This window comes from Manduca sexta, unplaced genomic scaffold, assembly GCF_014839805.1.
Source record: "Manduca sexta isolate Smith_Timp_Sample1 unplaced genomic scaffold, JHU_Msex_v1.0 HiC_scaffold_102, whole genome shotgun sequence".
NCBI classification, from domain to species: Eukaryota; Metazoa; Arthropoda; class Insecta; order Lepidoptera; family Sphingidae; genus Manduca; species Manduca sexta.
In genome coordinates, this window is record NW_023591843.1 from 1 (window position 1) to 21956 (window position 21956).

Here is a 21956-nt window from a genome sequence, read left to right on the forward strand (position 1 = left end):
TACAATCTCATGAACAAAATAAAAACGAAAGTTTATTTTTAATATTTTATTAAAACACGTAATAAATAATATAAACTAGTTACAAAACTTTTTATAAGACTTATACAATCTCAAAAACAATATTCTTTTATTACGCTCTTACATTTTTCATTTCCTAGATCCTACTAACATTAATTATAGTAGTGTTTTAAGTATTTAACTGTGAGCTTTGGTATTACTATATATACCCCTACCAAAGCACCGAAGAAAAATTACAATATTAAGAAATAGATTACAGATAATAAAATAAATGTAGGCAATACGCGTGCACTAGTGTTTCGATACATAGATTGTTTCGCGTACATTTGTAATAAAGCACAGTCTACATTCCTTTTGGTCATAGACGTGTCCCTCGAAATATGAATCATGAAGCATTTCATGTCGGGTGTGACTGATATTGAAGGTCCTTTCACTTCCAACGCGTTTACCACCGTCTTGTTCTCAGTCACTGTTGTTACTTTGGTGTTTGAAGTACCGTTATTTCCAGTGCCGTTCGTGATCTCTACGACAGTAGTGGTGGACTTATTGGTCGACACAACGTTATGATTCGTGGTGGCAGGTTGAGTTCCACTCTCCAAGATGAAGCTCGTCATCAACCTGAAATCTATACGGGTCTCCTCGTACTCTCCATTATGCTTGCTTATACCCAATTTACATACCTCACCAGGATTAGTCCTGTATTCTCGATTAACGTCGTAGTGGCTATGTCTTTCTGACATACGTCCCAAGTTATACAAAGCTAAGCCAGTGAGCAAGGTATCGAATCTGCTTCCCGAATTTCTATACTCGTATACATAGATGGGAGGGGACGCCTGATACACAGGGTGGTAAGTTGAACCGTAACTGATCCGCGGCGGAGGGCTGTAATGATAGTGGTGGTGTACTTCGGTCTTTGAATAGCTGTTGTGTGTGTTGGTGTGGTGTTGCTGGTTTTGTTGATACGTTGTATGACCAGAGCCGGAGAGTCCAGTACCAGAGGGGTACGCGTGTTGCTGCTGGCTTTGTTGGTACGTTGTTTTCTGACTGTTACCAGAGAGTCCAGTACTTGAAGGGTAGGAGTGCGAATTGCCGGCGCTATTACCCGAGTAGCCGGAAGAGCTGGGATACGAGTAGTGTGAGGAACTACCGCCACTGCTACTGCGTCTGCGCCTCGCCTCCGCCTCCGCCTCCCTCCCTCCGCGCTTGGCATACGGCTCCGCTAATACTACGGCTACGATGACGACGAACGTCAGACAGTACGGCCGCATGTTTCCCGCGCGGCCCTCAGTACAGGACTAACAGGAATAAACCTCCGCGCCCCGTCGCGACGGACAATTTTATTAAATGTGACGCAACAGGGTGTGCCGCGCGTTACGAGCGCTGTGCAAACTGAGCGCTGGCGTCACGGGCTTAGGACTACACCTCCCTGTGTCTATTGATCTATTTATAAAATACAAACCCTTTGTTTTATACATCAGTATTTATATACTTGCAGTTTTTATGCTAGTATATAATTAGACTAGGAATCTGATGGTTAGATTCCTCTTACCTGCCAGCCTGAGCTGGCTGTTTTATTTGTCATTTTTTTTATTATTTAATTCCTTATTTAAAATGTTCGTAGTTACATCCGTAGATAATTGATCTAAATGTAATTTAGTAATACTTAACTACCTATTTTTAGCTTGTATTGACGTATCACAAGTGCAACTTTATTCGCATGTGCTTGTTTTTTGTAATAACTAAAATGACACTGATAGTGCCTCTGCTAATATTAATCAAACTTAAAATAACAATCCGTTCGATCCAGTATCATAATAAGACTAAATTAATTTTGATTGTAAAAGTTTTATATGAAATAATAATATCAGCCCTGTATTATATACTTGCCCACTGCTGAGCACGGGCCTCCTCTACTACTGAGAGGGATTAGGCCTTAGTCCACCACGCTGGGCTAGTGCGGATTGGTAGACTTCACACACCTTCGAAATTCCTATAGAGAACTTCTCAGATGTGCAGGTTTCCCCACGATGTTTTCCTTCACCGTTAAAGCGAACGATAAATTCACACAAAAAGAATACCACACATGATTTTTAGAAAAGTCAGAGGTGTGTGTCCTTGGGATTTGAACCTGCTGACATTCGTCTCGGCAGTTCGTTCCACACCCAACTAGGCTATCGCTATTATATACTGTCATTACACGGGATATATAATTCATAATATCTGCCCTGGCTGATATTATGAATTATACTATTCAATGCTTTTTTATCAGTTTAGCCTACAGACCAAGCTGTTTTAGGAAAAGTTTCTTTAGTTATAGTGAACTTTTTTAAGTCTTATAACTGACCTATCTCAAGACCACATAAAATATTACTAAACTGAAACTAGGATATCATAAAAAGACAATTTTATTACGATAATTTTAATCATAATAATCACATAGCGGATCATAAAATTACATTCCGAAATATTACAAGTCCCCTCGGGCAGTCGCGACAGCGGCTAAGAGCTCCTCTCAACATCCTTACCTCTACTTAGTTTATATTCAGTGTTTATGCCTATAATTTACCTAACAACATTATTGTGTATAGAGTACCTACGGTTTGGCCGTTACTATCTAATTAATTCAATTGCAATGAGGTTACTGTTTGATACTTGTATATTATTACCCTCTGGCGTCTACAACATTTTTTTTTAATTTAATTTCCAGTCAATGGCGTCATATTTCACAAATGCCAAGATTTGCAGACAATCCAAATCTCCCAATTGTCAATACAACGTTTATACAAAGTACTTCGCCACGGCATCAATAAGGTTACAGAGTGGACACAAAATATTCTCCACCAAACGGTATCTGATCGCAATTGTTACATTTAATGTATGCAAAATAACTAGACACATATGCATTAATGTACCTACTTATATTAAAACATATCCTACGAAAGAAGCTCTTAAAGTCAGACGATAACAGAAAACACATTTCTGCGTGTGGTTTAAAACATAAAATAAATAAAATGGAATCAATTTGTGCTGGCTAGCGATGTGACTGAAAAGTAATTCATAACAATTGATATATCAAACTAGTGCTTTTATGAAACAAACGCACCGAATTACCGATCTACGTGCAAACATATTAAAACATTTATTTAAACGAAAACAAAATTCATTTCTAAATATTCGTAATTACATACTATTTACGTATTGGTTTCCTTTTTAGTAAATTTATTCAATAATTTAATGTATTCAGCGGTTGACGTACCGAGTTAGAATTCTATTGATGCAAAAAACAAAATTATGTTATCAAAGGCCTAATATGCAACCCCACAAAAACATAGGTCGCATAATAGAAGATAAACTTTTCTTTAAACTGAACTTCAAACCCCTCCTAAAAAGCAAACAACTGTGTCGTATTATCAAAAATTCCTACTCATAACGCGCATTACAGCTGAATTACAGTTTTGCAAAATTGATATCATTTGCTCTGAGATTCTTGCACGTAGACCATCACTGGTTAATGTTTCTAATGAAACATATAACCCCAGAATATGTGGGAGATCGAAATGAGATCTAAACAGCGTGACGTTGTGTAATGAAAAAGGTAGATTATTTAAAATGTAAAATTGTGTTCGAGATCTTTATTTTGCTACGGGCCGTTACAAAAAGTTGGTTCTAATGAAACCTTTCGACTTAAACATAGTATAGTTTATGGATTGAGACAACCGCAAGACCACACTCGTGTGTTCGACACAGTATGTTTATAGCATACATACGCCGTCTCCATCAAAAATGTAATAACTAAATAAAAATACTTTATGTAGCATAATTGAATTGGATATAAATAAATCATAATGAAATCGAGAAAACTGTGCACTAGTTTCAAGTTATGTTTTCATAGTTTTAAACATGCAGTGATTTTTTGGATACTACTGTGGACACCCTCTTGCAAATACGGCCCATCCACTTTAGCTGGCTTAAATAGGCCCTTCTCTTACTCGAAATTTCGTCTCTAAAAATAGCCTTGACGACATGAGAAAAGTTCAAAACGACCGAAGTGTACCTGTTAGCAGCTGTCACATTTACACTTATGAAAAGAGACTAACAACTGATGCAGTTTTTCCATTTGTATGAGTGGTGTGGTGGATGGTCAGTTGTCGATGTGTAGCGTGGTGTCTGGCGTGGCGTAACGCGTGGGCGAGCGGGTGGCGGTTGTGGTGGTGAAGTGAGCGGCAGAGGGGGGCGAAGGCTAGCCGTGGTTCACGTTAACACCGGACTCCAGCTCCGACGCGGGCGTCTCCGGCTCCTCATCATTATAGATGTTCTCCGCCATCTGCCATACCTGTTACAACAATTATATCCACCATCAGTCACTGTTGTAATAACCTAACCTTAGCTTATAATGTCTAAAAATAATATATAGACTAAACCAGCAAAATAAAATGTCTCATGAACTAATTGTACTGCCAATGTTAACTTCAAAATGAAAACGTGGCGCTCCAAAACAGGCTCTTTATATTCCTGGTCAGGGTTCATACTATAAGCAGACACAGTCAGCTGGGGTGTGCCTTACTCGATTACCTCGTAAAGCATATTCCCACAAAACAAACTGGATGATCGAAACGCACCTGCATAATATTATCCTCAGAAACAGAACAAATGACCCAGGGCTCGTTGGGATTCCAGGAGAAGTCGGATATCTTAGCGGTGTGTCCGCCGTGTATGAACAACAGCTCGGGCGGGCCGTCTCCTCGGCATCTTCGCGCAGTCTGCTCCTCGCCGATCTTCGACAGATCCCATACGTGCAGTCTGCAAATAACAATAATTGTTGTTACCGGCATTGATAAACGCGCTTTAAATTATTTTGTTTTTGTTTTATTAAGGCACATTAAAACGGTATTAGACACTGTGATATAGAAAAATATAATGTTACGCTAATCTAAAATGTGCTAATTGTTTCAATCACCCAAAACAACCCAGTATTGCCATATTGAAAACACATGCTGGTGTTTTCACCGTATCCACTGTTTTCGTTACCGAGTTGGGTACAAAAACTATCCAAAACTCTTGTGATAATCACATTACACCTTTATAACCAAACAACATTTATTATACTAATTACAATTTTACTATAAACATCATATTATCAAGGCATTATTGCAAAAATAAGTAATTACCTCCTGTCGGTGCCGCTGCTGGCCAGGATGGTCTCGTTGTGCGGTGACCACTGCACTTGGAAGATCTCGTCCTTATGCGACTCGAACGAGTGCAGCTTCAGTTTGAGGTTGCGCAGGTCCCACAGCGCCACCTATAACACAAAAAGTACGCTATTCAGTACTACTGAACCCAAAGAAAACTAATATTAAAGGTAAGATGACATATAACCGTTTTCAATAAACGAACCCAGTTTCAATCTTCAATCCGATTCCGAAAATGAACCAATCAAAATAACTCATTTGTAAGCATATCAGTAGAAACTTTGTTCTGATTGGTCCACTTTTGAGATAGATCGAAAAAGCGATTGGGATCGTTTATTGAAAATGGCAGTTAGAGTACAATCATAATTTATTACTGAGTTGATACACAGAGAACATCATTCATACTTTACATTTTATTGGCATACCACAAGTGCAGATGGTATTTTAAATTATCGTGCGCTCTACACAAGTTTATGCATCATCATGTTAACTTTCTAATTACTATCTGACATCAAAATTACAAATCTGAAAAACCCTTAATTAATAAAAAAAACTACATATTATAAAATATAATACAGAACTACATATATAGTTTCGTGAGCAGAGGCTAGTTTAATTTACAAAACTTGTAAGAGAATCATGAGACGAATTCAAAGTCAACTTACGGTTTTATCGGCACTGCCCGTAGCCAGTATAAATTCCGAATATGGGTTGAAACTGAGACAGTTTACTTCGGCGGTGTGCGCGTCCACTGTGTGCGATGGTTTTGATGTATTGTTACATCTGAAAGTATAATAAAGTGAGAATATTACAATAACTATGCAAAGTTTCAACTATTGTTTGGTTTCTAGAAAATGATGTATAAATTTTGACTCCTGAAATATGCAGGAAATATTATAGTGCATAAGTGTGTGCGCAATACACAGGTGTACTGTCTTCCTTCACTCTCATAGCCCGGCGAGACGGCAATCCGACATGACCGGAAAGAGATCAGGCGAACGCCTTACAGCTTTACATTCTTCCTGACTCCGAACTGTGATTGTAATTTTTAAGATGAAAAAACCCAGTCTCAATAATTATATTTGGCCTAACCTATGATTCGAACATAGAGCCTCAACGCTGTAGCCATACTGGTAGCGCGCACGCCATACACATTACAACTATGCCACAGAGACAGCAAAAAAATATATAGCCTATGAAATTACTGAGCACTAAAACTTATCACCGGGATGATAGGTAGGCTACTTCCCAAACTTGATTTGATTAGATTGAAAATGAAACCGCACATTTAATATTCAGTACCATCCATTTTGTTTATAGACACAGCATGTTAAAACATACCACTGACATTGCATTACACAATTATTTGTAACCCATGCAAGTAACTTGAAAACCAAAAATCAACTAATTTTATTTAGTAATTTCAACATAAATTACCTTGTATCCCAGATCATGAGTTTCTGGTCATCTGCCACCGATCCAAACAGAGACTCGTGCAGGAGATGCCACGCGACATCCTCCACCACGGCGGTGTGTCCCGTGAACACGGACTTGGCCTCGATCACGCGGCCCTCCTTCGGCGTCGCGTTTATGTCCCATAGGCATATTGTGTGGTCATCGCTGTGTAAAAAAAAACAATAGTTGTTCATGACTGATTTGTTTTGTCAGACAATTAAAAAAAAATAATTTTAATTAAAACTTGGTATAATGAAAATGTTTAATTGCTTAAAATAAATATTGATAATATATCTGCACTAGGCCAGCATGGTGGACTAATGCCTTAACCCTCTCAGCAGTAAAATAAGCCTGTTGTCAGCAGTAGGCAGTATGTGATATAAAGCTGATACATAATATGACCATAATAAACAACTAATATAATTTAATGAATAATGGTGGATGAAGTATCAAGACTTGTCAGTATTATTCCTGTATTGTCAGTGCAAAGAATAAAAGGAATAGTAGTTACCTTGCTGACAGGAGGTATCCATTAAGGTTTGGATTCCAAGACAGACCATAACCTTCTTTTTGATGACCACGCAGTCTGAAACAAAATTATTAAAAGAAAATTAAACAAAGTACTGCAATATCCTGCAAAACATATTCAATATTACAATATAATGCTATGATTCACAAGGGCAGCACCATACCACCCAACAAGAACCATAATATTTTTTTTTATTACACTATTGTACATCAAAGGTGAAAGTACCACAAAATAGGAATAGTAATAAACTTAATGGAATAGTACAATTGGCGGTCTTATCATATTATACTTATTAGAAGAGTTCCACAAAGGCTAAACCGTGAATTATAAGACATCTCACCTCAGATCAGGATGGCAGTCCCCCGAGGGTTCAGGCTTGGACGGGTGCTTGGTGTAGTCGAACACGAGCACGTCGGAGGACGGTGTCTTGGTGGCGATGACGCATGGGTTCTGCGGCATGTAGCGCGCGCGGTTCACCTCGCCCTCGTGGTTTATCTTTATCTCTATGTCGATTTTACCGGACACAGAGCCGAAGCCGCCGAATTCTGAAACCAGAGAGAATGGTAGACTTATCACAAATGAAAAGATTTTTTCTGCCTTTTCATGAAATAGATGAGTGTTTAAAATATTGAAGCTTCTCTGTATTTTATAATTTTTTACATACTTCATTATAACTATGGATGATATTGTTAGTTGTACTACTCTATCTCTAATTAACGTAATCTTACTTTTATAAAAATGATTGTACAATCATTTTTATCCCAAATAAATAAAATAAACTGTTTTCATAATTCAAAGTTAAAACTAATGTAAATTTATTTTTGAATATCGTAATTATCGATTATATTATTTCTAACATTCAACACAACAATTATAATTAATTCTAATGATCTCACAATAGGCCCCTATCCATAAGACTACAAAAACACTGCAATGCATACAATCAATAAAATAGATCTAGATAATGTGTACATTGGCATTTCAATAAAGTGTTTAGTTGACAAAGTGACTTTGAAGGGCAAAGTGTATTGACCTATTGAAAGAGTTGTATACAATATAAATGTAGTTGTGTTTTTTGGTATTATTTCAACAGGAAGTACGTTACAGTGTAGATTCCCTTATGAAATCGCAATATATGTGGCATAAACAATTATATCTTTAAATTCTATAGACTAAGAAGTTTGATTTTTTCACAATTGAAAGTGAGTGTAGACCTGAGTATTCTATATAAATTTAAAGTTGATACCTCTGCACATTCTTCAGAAAATTTGAAGTATGGAACCCTAATAACTTATTAGGGTTGTTATTAGTAATAAGTATTAATAACTGGAAAAAACTCGTAATTGACATGAGAAATATAAAAGAAAAATATGGTAACACAAATAATTAGTAACCATCTATACCCACATGAAAGTCACTGCAAAGGTCATTGACACTAATAATCTTATTTATGGACATTGACCACATATTTTGTCAATAATTCCAAAAAGAATACTAAGAAAATAATGATTTTTTGGTAATTTTCAATTTACTATTTATTTTTAAATACTTGCACTGTAAGTAATCCAAAAGTATTTAATTCACTTTGGAAACATCCTGCACAATCTGTATGTCAAGTACAAACTGAAATATTTTATGCTCCTCTTGTATTTATCCGATGACAAAAAATATTGCTAATTTAGGTCCCATTTCCTATGAACATGTTTATATAATAGTGGATATTGTCTGTACATGTATCTTAAGTATATAAATATATTTTATGGTTCCATTTCAAAATCTTATTTATTTAAGGAAATAACAATTAAAAAAGATTTAGTTTGTTACTCACCTCCTTTGTCATTGTCATAGTGGCTTGCATCAAACTGTGCATCTTCATTTGGCAGTTGAACACTGGCGATGAGTAGATGATTCTGTTCATCTGATGTGTGTGTGCCCAAAATTAGCCTGTACACAAATATTACATTTATATAAAGTATTTATTAATATTAAGAAGTATAGTAACAGGTGATTCAAGTTAATAGCTTTAACTTCTGAGGGAATCATCAAAATGTGAATTTAAATGGACATTACAAGGTATTGTGTTAAAGACCTCACTCAGTATAATAACTCCCAGTATACTTTTGAACAAATATTAGTAGTTAATATATAAATCCAGGAGTAGTAGTGGCAAGTGGAGTTTGTAGTTGCCGTTTTTTACATGGACAAAACCGAGAGTGATGCCTAGTTGAACAATACATTATCAATCACACTAACTATTCACATAACATTTGTCATCATATGACAACTGTAAAAGTGTGTTCAATGTGTTTAGGTAATTGTTAGCATTACATGCAAACTACTGAATGAATTTATTTTTACCCTATAAAATTGGATAGAAAGACTTTCATTGTGAAAAGTACTGCATAGAATGGAAAGCAACGAAAAAATATAGTACACCAATATGATCAAATCCCTTGTACCTAATCTACCAATGATTAAATGTTTTGGTGCTTGTAATCCCATGGTGATACAGCATCCCTATTATTATCAGCAATTTTGAAAATAGTAATAGTTATGTTCTCTGTATTTAGTATGAGTAATGATAAACTACAATTCATCCATGTTATTGTATCATACTATATTCGATAGTTATGACTGTTCCATTGTAAGCTAATGAAGCATTTTATGTATCAAAATTGCAAATGAAAATTGTAAAGAGATTTTTTCAGTCTGAATAACACAATTAAGTTAGAATTTGCATACCACAATATGCTAATCATTCAATCCACTTAATTATCAATTTTATGATAAGTACTATACAATTTATTTCTCAGTGCGACCTTTTCTTGAATGCGACATAGCAAAACCACATGTATGGTGAATGTTACTAAAAATATTGTCCCATAGAGGTTACAGGTTACATAAAATGTGCATAATAATTTTGTTTCTTCAAAGATAACAGGATTATTTATACTAACACAAAACAAACAGTAATATTCAAATGAATCAGGTGAATCTATAGCTCTGATTTGCATGCATTAGGCATTAAGAAAGGTTGAATATGGAGCGTGCTGTTTGCCAATGCATGCAATTAGCTTTGTGCCTGTACCTGATCAGACCAAACTGAAGGTGCACAGCCAAGAGCAGCTGAGAACATGAGGGATGTTACAAAAAGTGACAATATCAATTGACCGTTACCTGTGAACCGAATAATCCTTGCCCTCCGGTCTGGTAACATCGGGAAGCCACTGGGCCGTCAGGGAGGGCCACTCCAGGGCGTGTGTCATCACCAAGTCGTACAGAAATGGAGTATTCTTCTTCCATATTTTGTACTCCTCGTTTATCACTCTTTCTTCAACCGCGTCGTCGAATGTTTCTACAAATGACAAGATGTTAGAATTTCTTTTCAGAATCTGATAACCAAAAAACTGTTAGCTGTCAGAGCTCAAACCCTGCCGCTTTTTATGCATAGCAAACCACTCAAAACACGCGAGCTTTTACCTCCATCTCCTTTATCACCCATTTTGTACAAAACACACTACAAATAACTAAATGAAGATTAGAGAAAACAGTCGTTTTTGTTCGACCGGCCCCGTAAAGGCGCCAAACAAAAATTCTTGGCGTTGCTGTTTCTACAGACAGCACACAAACTTCCGGTTGGCAAATATTTGAAAAATCTTAGTTTACAATGGATTTCAAAACATAAAGGTAAGAAAAGTATCTAAAAATATATAAATTTCTTCAAAACTTAATCATATATCTCGAATTGAAAATGTAATCGAAATAAATGTTTTCTGTTCAATAATACTGCTACGGAAGTACGACCAAGTGTTGCAATAAGTAAAATAATTTCTAATGTTGCATACGATTCCGAGGCCACGAAGTAAATACACACATGATGACATCTCAAAAAACAATCCAAAGCACAGCATGACAACTATTTTCATTGAAATTGGTCACATTTCTTTTTAGATGTCATTATAACGTCAAAAATGGCTGATGCTGCAGCAGCTCGTCGCGAGGCTAGGAGGAGAAGAATATTGGAAAATTCTCATAACAGACTTCAACTGATATCTGGAAAAAGTACTGAAGACTGTTCCAGAGGTAAGAAGCTATAAAAGTTAAAATATTCAGTACTTTATATTCAAAATGTTTGTTTTGCTTATCGTAACATTTCTGTTCCAGGTTCTCCGATCAGAACAACGGTTGCCGATCAAGACAGTCACAGATTTTGTATTAACAATGGTGTGATTGTGACGGAGCAGGAAAGTCTTGATTCGATTCCCTCGATACCTTTGATTACTTCGTTAACCAGTGATGTGCCAGTGAGTGAAGGTGAGGTTGTTAATGACCTGGCATTTTCCGCGCCCCGCGCACAAGAACTGGTCAAACACCGCTGTTGGAGAAAATCGTGGCACACAAGTATGACATAGTCATATTGTCATTGTTTATTCAATTTGTGTACAGTATGGTGTTGGTGACAGACACTACATATTTTTTCTTACCAGTCATAATGTATTCACTTACAAAAATGATGTATTTTCCAACGAAAAGCAATTCTAACATTGCAAATGCACTGATGCTTTTGAATCACATGTCTTCAAGCAGTATGCAGAGAGTTATACAACTCATGCAAACTTCAAGCTATGTATTTGGTGATGTCTGCATATTTTTGTTTGTCACTATTTGCATACAATCATTGTGTTATGTTGTGGAGGACAGTTTGGTTACTTAGTGATTACTGTTGTCTCACATAATGGAGGGCATTACATTGACTGAGCAGTTTCTAACAATAGCCTGCTAGAATTATTTAGGTTGCATTCAAAATTCAACTTTAATATCATGGTTCTTTTTGTCTGTCTGTTATTTCAATACAATTGTCATTTTTATAGATTCATTATGTAAAATATTATTTAGACAATAATTTTGTAAATAAATGTCCAGTAATTCATAAATGCAATAATGGAAAGCAATTTTTAAAAATATTTCACTGCCATATAACCATAGAAGGGAGCTTACAGTTTGATGGATCCAATTTTGAAAAATTATCTTTTACCAGAAATTAATATGGTTACACTTAATAAAAAATAAATGTATGCTTAAAAATTAAACATAAAGTTTATTCACATTAGTTAGAGCTATGATTAACTTATGTCAAAAACTGTGTAATCATTAATTTTACCTCAACTCTAAAAGTGACCATAATAGGAAAATATAATTCTTCCTAAAGTAATGAGCCCAAAGGCTGTATTTTTCTATAAATATATTTATTTAAATATCAACAAAAAAATTGATATGTAAATTATTGTATTCATTTAAATGTATAGACTTATGTCACACCTCACCTACACTTTTAATTATATCAATGCACTATTGCAAACCTGGTTTATGTAAATGGCAATGTTTAGTAGACAAATCAATGCTGTAATATAATTACATATATCTGTAACACCTTTTTAAATAATACACTTTTATTTGAACATATTTCAGACAGCGCCACCTAATATGAAATAGCTATGTGACTGAAATTAGGAGTAAGGTAGTTGTTTTAAAGATGAATTTTGAATGTTTCATAGTCTCGATTGCTTGTGCCTTTATACATAAGTGAGAAGTTGTGACATGTGTGCGTTTTAGTCACATATTGCCATTTTTTAGTTTTATATTAGTAAAATTTGTACATAGCTAAATTTAGTACAGTTTAAAATTGTTTTGCTCAACACAAAATGTGTATATGATCAATTCATTGTTAAAATACAATATTATATGTTAGTTTTAAATTTAATTTTTTGTTTAGTACCTCTTATATTTAATTAATTTCTATTCACAAAGGTAACATGTTAGCGACTATATAACCAATAATATAATAAACAATTTGGTCATATACATTAGCATAACATTGTAATATCTTTGTAAAATATAGCATTTTTTAAATTATCTATTCACTATAATTTTCATAAGTTTCGCTAGAGAGAATGTTATGATAATGCCAAATTGAGAAAATCTATTTTCATGCTTTGTATGTATAAAATGAGATATTTTCATAAACTGTGAACCTTATGAATAATTGTTAATGGCCTGTGTAACCAATGTATGGCCTCATTCATAAATATTTAAATGAATATTGTATATTTTGTATTCCTGTTCTATCTTTAATCTTGGTAGTTAGCATATTATAACGCAAAATACAAAAATATGGCAACCTGTGACTTGTGGGTGTTTGTAGTTATTTTAAACTTTACAAATTTGTTAGGTTTTGTGGACTTTTTTATTTAACAAATCTTTTCTTTGTTAATCAATGTTGTTGAATTGAAAGATTTGAGATAAGTATGAGCAGGAAGTAAATGGATGGTGATTGGTAAAATGGGAATATCATATTTTTCTATCTTTTAATTCAACAATTTAATGCATAACTTATATCTTTCCACTTTAATGCTGTTGTGGGTTTTTATAACAAATCATTATGTTCATGCAGGGTTAAGCTGGTATACTATCATTATACCAAAGACCAATGTTAATTAAGAAGTGACATTCACTGTCTTTTTGTTGTCTCTCAACCAAAAATCCTCCCTTTGTTATGTCTTGTAAATATGTGATTAAATTTAAAGGAGAATATAATATATTAGGGATATCAGCTTAATTTCTGTTGTAAATGAAGGTCAATCAATTATAAATAAAAAGATTTATTTTAATTATATTTTGTAACACGTTTGAAATAAAAAATGGTTGGAATATTGGGTATGATTTCATTTGTTGCCTCCTCAATATACTATTAGTATAATTGTGCTAGCTGAAAAAAACACTTTTGTTAGTAAATGTATGGAATTTATTATTTAGCAAATATTCTGTATTTAAATTATTATTTGTATGTGTTCACGATTTTTCAATAATACTTTTCTAGTATATATTGCAATATATTATCCGCGTAACATGAAATGTCCAAGCATCGGAAGTTCTTGGGTTTCCAATACAAAATTTGCCAAAATTGAGACTATGAGGTAATGACTATTTGGCCAAGTCTGCATTTCGTCGGGAAGGTCTTCAGACAGGGGACCTGTCGTAAAAAGACCCAAATTTTTTCTTCACTATATTCGAAGTATGTTACATATATGCAACTGGGAACAATTTATATTGCAATATATTAATAAACTGTGATTTGTCTAAAACAAATTATGAAATAAAATAATTTAAAAGAACATTAAACATTCTAAACATCCCAGGTGTTCCAACTAACGTTATTCTGTATGCAAATTGATGTAGTGGTGCGCCTAGAAGTCGTAGCCAAAATGCCTTACTACAATCGTTATGCTAGTAGAAAGCAGAAAAAAAATTAAAGTCATATCTTATCAATAAATCTATCCCAGACATTTATCAATAGCATCTTTAACGGACGCCAGGCCTCAGGCGAAACAAAAAAAAAACGACGCGTGGCCCTGGGCAAAAATAAGTTACCCAGTTTTAACAATTTTTTAACATAATACCATAATGCTAAACAAAGTGTAAATGAATATAAAAAAAAAACAATTAATTACATACAATATTTTAATAATCTACATTGGATGAGAAACAAAAGACAATCAAAAAAACGACAAATGACCAAAAAACAAAATGCATCAACTGAATGTAAATGAGAAATGAGGTACACTAAATCAGTAATTTTACTTCTTACGGCTAAAAAGTTTTTAATACTACTCATGAAACCCTTACTTTCTGTTTTGTCACTAGATTTTTTTGAAGGAACTATCGAAGGTTCATTCTTTTCACCCGTGCTCTGACGATTTGACCCGGTATTACCATGTTTTTCACTTGTTTCGGGAATACTGTGAGTAACACTAATAGTGTATTTCTCTGGACTAGTGGCACTAACATCCTTATTGTTACTTTGTATAAAGTCTATATTCTTATCACTAGGTAGTGTGTTAAGTGTAGAGTCAATTATTTCGTCAGAGCACCCGAATTCCTATTGTGATTTCTCTAAGCTCTTTGTTTTTTTCTCTCGAACAGGCTTTGAACGAGACAAGGTCGACCACGTCCCTGTGATATCATTTTCAGTTCCCACGCTTCCATATCTTTCCTGAAAAGCAGGTAAAATTTCAGTCTTTTTGGAATAATAGAATAGATTTTTTTTTGTATCATAGTAACAAAATATTTTGTCTGTAAAGTTTGACTTGGCAATAATTAATTAACCCAGAACATACAATCAACTTATACCTCAAGGTCCATTTTCATACATTTTGTTTAGAAACTTTTTAATCTGGGTAACTAAACAAGTATTGGCAAGTAATTTAAATTCACGTCTAGTTAGTGATTAGTTCTCGCAGTTGAAAGAAAAACGTAAAAATAATTAATAATCATGGATATTTCGGCCTTTAAAATTTAATATGACGAAATTTTAAAGGCAGAAATATCCATGATTATTAATTATTTTACTTTTTCTTTCAACTGCGAGAACTAATCACTAACTAGACGTGAATTTAAATTCTTTACTTGCCAATACTTGTTTAGTTACCCAGATTAAAGCCGAAACAAAATGTATGAAAATGGACCTTGAGGTATCGCCTTAATAAAAATTATCACCATGTTTGTGCAATATTATTAATGTTGACAAAGCAAGTCAAAAGGGTCAGCTAAGAGATATTATATAAAAAAATTAATCACACTGATTTTTACATATTAATGTGTTTTTAAAACTTATTGGTTTAAAGATTAGAAAAATCTACATTCTCTACCCAAATATAGGCTTTTAATTTCCAATAAATAGATCAATGATAACTTACTTATATTTCATCATAAGAGCCTGTGCTTCCTTCTCAAACTTTACTTTATCACTTTCAGATAATCTGAACCAATCTGCTTTCACCTGTTCCTGGTATTCTTTCAATGTTTTACCCTGGATGCTGTCCTTTCTTGACTTTATATACAACAAGTATGATGACATTGGTTTCTTTGGCTTTCCTAACTCTTTATATTCCTGAAAAAATATGTTGTAGTGTTGAAAATAAATGGTGAAAATTGTTATATGATGTGTTGTACTCATTATAATATACAAATAAGAAACAATGAGATAAAAAAATATTAATTATGTCATGGTCACATGAGATTATTACATACTAAATACCTTTAGCTCATTGACCTATACCAACTAGATTTTAAAGTTTATTTCTAGACTAAGCTAGACTATACTATTTTAATATTGGCTACAATAATCAATAAAAACATCTATCAGAACTACAGCTAAAATACATTTCTTAGATTAACAAAAAAAAACATACAGCTTTGAGTTTCCGTTTTTCTTTTGCCATCGCCATTTCCTCTTTCACTCTCTTGATATCTGCCTTTTGTTGTTCTGTGAGTGACGATTCATACATAGCTTTGATTTTTCTGTAATCTTCAAGATCTTTTTCATATTCTTTAGCCATCTGCGTTTTTGTCTACAAAGTGTTAAGAAGAAAAACATAATAGTCAATAGGAAATTGAACAATACAAGTTTTGGACAATCATCTATTTGGTATACAATAATAAAATTAAAATATGTAAGTTTGTGGTAGTGGAAAAAATTATAAAACTTTAAGCATGAAAAAAGTGTCTATACTTCGCTATCTAATTGTTGCCAGTGTTTGGAAGTCCATGCTATAGCGTCCTTGGCGCTGATACCAGGGTTCTTAGCCAGGAGAGCCGGCCTCATCTGTGCCATGAATTTGAAAAATGGAGTAAGCGGCCGCTTAGGCTTATCTAGGCCCAATTTGTCTTCCGCTGATTTTCTGGTATAGTTGCATGCTTGTACGGGAGCTAACCAATTTGTTCTGCAAATATAATTAAATAAACAATATTTCTCTATAAGATATTAGCCACGACATAAAAGTACAAAAATAGGAGTGGAACTATTCGAACAATATGATCAGTCTGTCACGTTTTTAGTTTATCAAATGCTATTCTACACGGATTGTCATGAAAAACATATATTATGGTACATACAGTGTGCATAATTACTTCTGATAATCTATTTTATGTTACAAAAAGAAAGAATAAACAGAAACAAATCTATAAACAATGGCCCAAGCTAAGCGTCATAACCTCAACTTTACCTGCTATGAATAATTGATTTATAACTTCCAATAACACAATTACTCAGACGGCACAATTGAGTATATGAGGACATTGTAAAGTCTCTCCGATTGTAGTATTTTCATAAAAAATATCGGCTATAAACAACGCAAACAGCGATCCTCTTTCATTTAGATTTAGTTATTAAAATTCCAGATACAGTTCTTTACAGAACTGAACTTTCCACCGAACTGAAATAGAAGTATACGTTATCGGAATTAGTAAGAAAGAGATAAAGCATAGTAACGCTTTAATTATGATGTCGTGAGATTGGAATAAAGCAATATAATACTAAATCTGTGGTAGCCGGTAGATATATTTTTAAACTTTTATATTTTGTAAGATACCTAGCTAATATGAAATACCCGTTTGATTCCCGAATTTTTATATAGAAATTAATACTACGTCAGCAGTGAGGTATAAAACATACTTTGTGTAAGTAGTCAATTTGTGAGTTGATGCCAACACTCGTGAGATTTAATTAACTTTTTTAGACACAAGCATTTCTGCCAGCTTTACCCAACCTATGAGGCACGGGACCCCGGCCGCATGAGTTATATGAGCTATGGCTGCCATTCGCTAAGCTTTTCCGAGTGGCCTATCTGACCCTAAAAATTTACTAAATTACTTGTCCGGAGATCGCTTTTGATTCTTCTGGTCGCTCTATTACAAGAATAATGTCATAGTAAATACTTGAACGTCAACATATTTAAATTACGTTTTTAGTCAAATAGCACACCACTTTACGCCATATTATTTAAAAAGAAGATTTTTAATTGATTTAAGTATCTATTTCTTTTATGTATTTAGAACGTTACTTACACAAAATAATTAAATCTAAATAATATCTTCTATATCTATCCCAGTGAATAAACGATGGCCATTGGACGTTTCTATAATGGGGAACATTTAAAAATTAGCAAAACGGCGCGCTAACCGTATTTTTAGAAGCTATCTACTGGATTTTTTTAAAATATTAGCTTTTGCTCGCTTCTCCCGCGTGAAAGAGTTTTCCGGAATAAAAGTCCCGCTTTATATTTTCCGGGATATAAAGTAGTCTTATATCTTTCCCAGGGTTTCAAACTATCTCCATATCAAATTGTTTCGAAATCTGTTGGGTAGTTTTTGAGTGTGTCGCGACCAGACTATAATTATTTAAAAAAATATAAGTACTTACTTAGGGAATAAACTCTACCTAGATAAGAATAAAATTCGTATGTCGTTTACGCTGTGTCTTGGGTTGGCTTGTAAAAACGTATAGATATAACATGGGATTAGAATTTCACATTGGCAACGTATTTTGCCAACTATTTTTTATTCCTAGTAAGAGGCTATCTGTTCTTCATATCATCTTCATTTATAGGAATACATTTAACTAAATTACAAACGGAGTAGAGGGTACCTATTAAATCGGCAGTGTCGACATTATTACTCATAATTTGGCAGTTATGTACAAAACGTATTTACATTTACAAGTATTAAAATATTATTCTTATAAAATATAAGTAGGTACAAGCAGCCACAAAAGAAGCTGAACAAATTAAAAATTTCAATTTCAAGTCCGTATCAACAATCATTTTTGCTTTACTAAAATAAACTGCAAACGATTTACTGTTAGATAAAGAATAATGAATGTTTTGATTAAAATTAATGTAAGTATAAAAGTGTTTTGAAGTTTTTGATGTGTTCATCTACTTTTGTTGTTGACTTTACCTATATCTAATGATAATGTTTGCGAACGATATTTAGGTACCAACATCGTTCCCTACTTGCATCGCTGTTGCCAGGAATAAAAATAATTTATAGATAATAATTATTAACAAATAATTGTGTCCTGCAATAATCTACTGTACAATTTTAATATCTACTTCTATTTTTATTTACACGGCAAAAGTATTAAACATTACTTTTTGCGAGGCTTGTCTTTTACAAATCTGTAATTAATATTTTACAATAATTAAAAGTATAAAAAAATACAATAAGTAATTCAAAAAGAAAAAGTTATCCATATAATTATACAGACAGGTTCGTTTTAGGGTTGATTGCACAAGCATCTGCAATATTTGAGGTTACATCAGTCGTTTTTATACAATAATGGCACTTATGGAATCCGCACAAATACATCAGGGTACGAACTTTCTAATGTCTTTCAAGATCCAATGACACGTGTATCTTGGTCAGAGTATCGTTTCGCCGGCTGAATAATGATAGTGCCTTGGCTTTCTATACGAGTGTTGTTGTGGCGGTCTGTAAGTCGCATACTTTGGGTTGTGGGGATGTCGCGCCAACGTGTGTGGATGAGTTGCGTAACAGTGGAAAGTCAGCGGCGTGGGAGGAGGTCCTGCCGGGGTCTTGGCTGGTGTTGGTTTCCGTGGCCCTGATATTCTTCTCCACAACGCCTTTAATCGAGGCGTTGCGATCCAAACGGCTACCATGACGCCGAGGATTTGCGTCGCGAATATTCTAAATAGAAACACCCAGAAAGCTGGTCTTGGGTGTGTGGAGGGTTCTAAAGAAGGCATGGGTGCGGCGAGCCACTCGTCTCTCCATGCATATTCATACACCCATGTTGCTAGTATGCAGGCTGATGGCACGGCGTACAGCGCTGCAAATGCTCCTAGTCTTAACACGCTCTGGTCGGTGTGGGGTTGGGGTGTGTTGAGGAGAACAGTAGGGGCGGGTACCGGTGCTGGTCGACGGAGCACAGCACGCAGGCCCGATGAGAGGAACACGCAGCCCAGGAGGAGGCAGATGGCTTCAGGCACGATGACTAGTGCCAGTAGCGATTTGCTTGACTGATTGCCGACGAAACATGTACCTGCAATTGATAAAAAAAAATGAAAAATGCGAACAGAAGCTACTATTATCAAACTAATAGCCTATTTTTTAGGAAACCCATTACGATATTCGTATCACCGCATTGTCTTGAAAATGTTAGTGTCTCGACAATCAACCGCATTGCCATAAAATATTATAAAGACTTTATTAATAAAATCTATGGAGTCCTAGCTTCGATTATATTTAGGTCAGCCACTAAGAGATATCTAACAATAAATATCATAACTGAAGTTTTATACTTTCTAGATTGTGAATTAGTGTACAAGACGAAAATTTCTAATCAAACATTCAAATAAACCTTTATTGAAATTAAATACGAGCACTAAATACTCCAACAACGTACAACAGAATTGTGTATGCGAAAGTTTAGCGGATACGAATTCTTTCGAGTGTTCTTTACATAGTGTTGAATACATGCCGCTTTCCACTAAAGCTGCACTGAGCAAACACCTACACAAACACGGCAAGAAAAAAGGCTTGCATTAATAAGGCGACTAAAAGGGTCCCGATTTAAAATTGAAATACGAGCGAGCGAAGAGGAAGGTGTCGTATTTAACGGCTCAAATAATGGCCGAGCATTTCTTTCGCCGACCATAATGGAAGCGAAGTGGAAATAATAAAATAAAAAGCACAATGCTCGTGGCATGATTGAAACTGCAATATGCCTGAGAATCGGACTGTGGCACTTCGCTCGCACTCGCACTCACTCACAATAAACGCGAAAATAAAATAAAAACTCGGAATTATGCGCACATGGGCCAAATGTTTGATAGAAACGGAATGTTGTCTTTACACTTTAAGTGCGAACAAAAAGAACTAAAACCTTCCCAGTCTTTGGTAGAGTTTTACAGATTTTATTCTACAAAACACAAATATGACATTAGAAATGTTCCACACTTTTCGTGGTAATAACTCGCTTCTTGTAAGATAATAATCTTGGGACTTTCATGTCGTACTAAAGAAAACATAAAAAGCACAATAGTCGGGCACCTACTAATTATTACAAAGAAGACAAAAAGTATTACGATATCAAAGGGTGTAGACCGAAATAATTTTGATACTGCTCCGCTACAAAAGCGGCTCATGGCTCCTTTTATCCACCGCAAAGTATTTAATGTTAGACCAGGAAAGATTTCCGTTTTATCTCCACTCTTTGAGGTTGGCGCTAGGCGGCAATTTATTTATGCAAAAACCAACAAAATCTACTTAAAATATTCACAGCTTAACGCACTGTATTAGTTGTGATAATATTTTTTTCAACATTGCGGTAGCGGTGTTTTAAAAGCGAGTAAATTAATCGTTCCTAGCTTATGTGATAAAGCGTTTGGAATGATAAACGAATAATGCCGCTTTGTTTTCTTTATGTGGATGTTGTAATTGGGTTTACTTTTTACAACGCCCGCTATACCGCCTTTTTGGTCAGTTATATTTTTGAATGTATTCACTGAAAGTTTCGTTTTAATTTTAATTGGTTATACCCACTACTTTACAATTCGTAAGATTCATCATCGAGTATATTACATTTTCCATTAATGGTTAAGGTTTTAGAACGAATTACTTTATAGTTCGAATTTCACTTAGCGAAACTTGAACAGTAGCGAAAAAACCTAATTTCATGATTACATGTTTCACTTTAATTTATATTCTCTATGTCAGGAAATCCAGAGATTTTCCTCCAATAACCATAGCTAAGATTAAACACGTAGTCGTTTCACATAAATGACTCAATCGCATTATAGGAATACGTGCTGCTGAGCTCTCGGACCAGATTTAATCGCTTTGAAAAACACCGCCAATCAAACAAGAAAGCCCAGTATTGCCATCTTTTTGTGCCGTTAGCGGATGTG

General features: G+C 34.5%; 4 protein-coding genes across 4 annotated transcripts; 1 reads left to right on the forward strand and 3 right to left on the reverse strand.

The window, feature by feature from the left end:
- Positions 1–342: 342 nt before the first annotated feature.
- LOC115446712 lies at positions 343–1286 on the reverse strand (the record flags this gene model as incomplete). Its single annotated transcript, XM_030173488.2, has 1 exon — positions 343–1286. A coding segment is annotated over exon 1 (944 nt), but the record flags the coding sequence as incomplete, so codon positions are not given.
- Positions 1287–3583: 2297 nt separating this feature from the next.
- On the reverse strand, positions 3584–10965 carry LOC119188546 (chromatin assembly factor 1 p55 subunit-like). The gene is made up of 10 exons (XM_037444972.1): positions 10672–10965; positions 10369–10546; positions 9020–9135; positions 7532–7736; positions 7174–7248; positions 6645–6827; positions 5873–5990; positions 5187–5317; positions 4638–4818; positions 3584–4351 (listed from the first exon to the last, which is right to left on the reverse strand). Exons 1-10 carry the CDS (start codon positions 10691–10693, stop codon positions 4259–4261), a joined length of 1302 nt encoding a protein of 433 aa, XP_037300869.1. The 5' UTR covers positions 10694–10965; the 3' UTR covers positions 3584–4258.
- A 75-nt stretch (positions 10966–11040) lies between these two features.
- LOC119191088 lies at positions 11041–11603 on the forward strand. Its single transcript, XM_037444971.1, has 2 exons — positions 11041–11274; positions 11356–11603. Exons 1-2 carry the CDS (start codon positions 11163–11165, stop codon positions 11601–11603), a joined length of 360 nt encoding a protein of 119 aa, XP_037300868.1. The 5' UTR covers positions 11041–11162.
- A 3242-nt stretch (positions 11604–14845) lies between these two features.
- LOC119191089 (transcription factor A, mitochondrial-like) lies at positions 14846–17462 on the reverse strand. Its single transcript, XM_037444973.1, has 5 exons — positions 17253–17462; positions 16760–16970; positions 16440–16598; positions 15945–16138; positions 14846–15241 (listed from the first exon to the last, which is right to left on the reverse strand). Exons 1-5 carry the CDS (start codon positions 17324–17326, stop codon positions 15142–15144), a joined length of 738 nt encoding a protein of 245 aa, XP_037300870.1. The 5' UTR covers positions 17327–17462; the 3' UTR covers positions 14846–15141.
- Between the last annotated feature and the right edge of the window lie 4494 nt (positions 17463–21956).

Bases quoted from the DNA above. Each gene is read 5' to 3' on its own strand.
- LOC119191088 (XM_037444971.1), top strand. From the start codon at position 11,163: ATGGCTGATGCTGCAGCAGCTCGTCGCGAGGCTAGGAGGAGAAGAATA. The intron at 11,275-11,355 runs GTAAGAAGCTAT...TTTCTGTTCCAG, and splicing joins TACTGAAGACTGTTCCAGAG to GTTCTCCGATCAGAACAACG.
- LOC119188546 (XM_037444972.1), bottom strand. From the start codon at position 10,693: ATGGGTGATAAAGGAGATGGAG. The intron at 9,136-10,368 runs GTAACGGTCAAT...ATTTGTGTACAG, and splicing joins AAGGATTATTCGGTTCACAG to GCTAATTTTGGGCACACACA. The intron at 4,352-4,637 runs GTGCGTTTCGAT...TTGTTGTAACAG, and splicing joins CTGAGGATAATATTATGCAG to GTATGGCAGATGGCGGAGAA.
- LOC119191089 (XM_037444973.1), bottom strand. From the start codon at position 17,326: ATGTCCTCATATACTCAATTGTGCCGTCTGAGTAATTGTGTTATTGGA. The intron at 16,971-17,252 runs GTAAAGTTGAGG...TTATATTTGCAG, and splicing joins AAATCAATTATTCATAGCAG to AACAAATTGGTTAGCTCCCG. The intron at 16,139-16,439 runs GTATGTTTTTTT...ATATTTTTTCAG, and splicing joins AAAAACGGAAACTCAAAGCT to GAATATAAAGAGTTAGGAAA.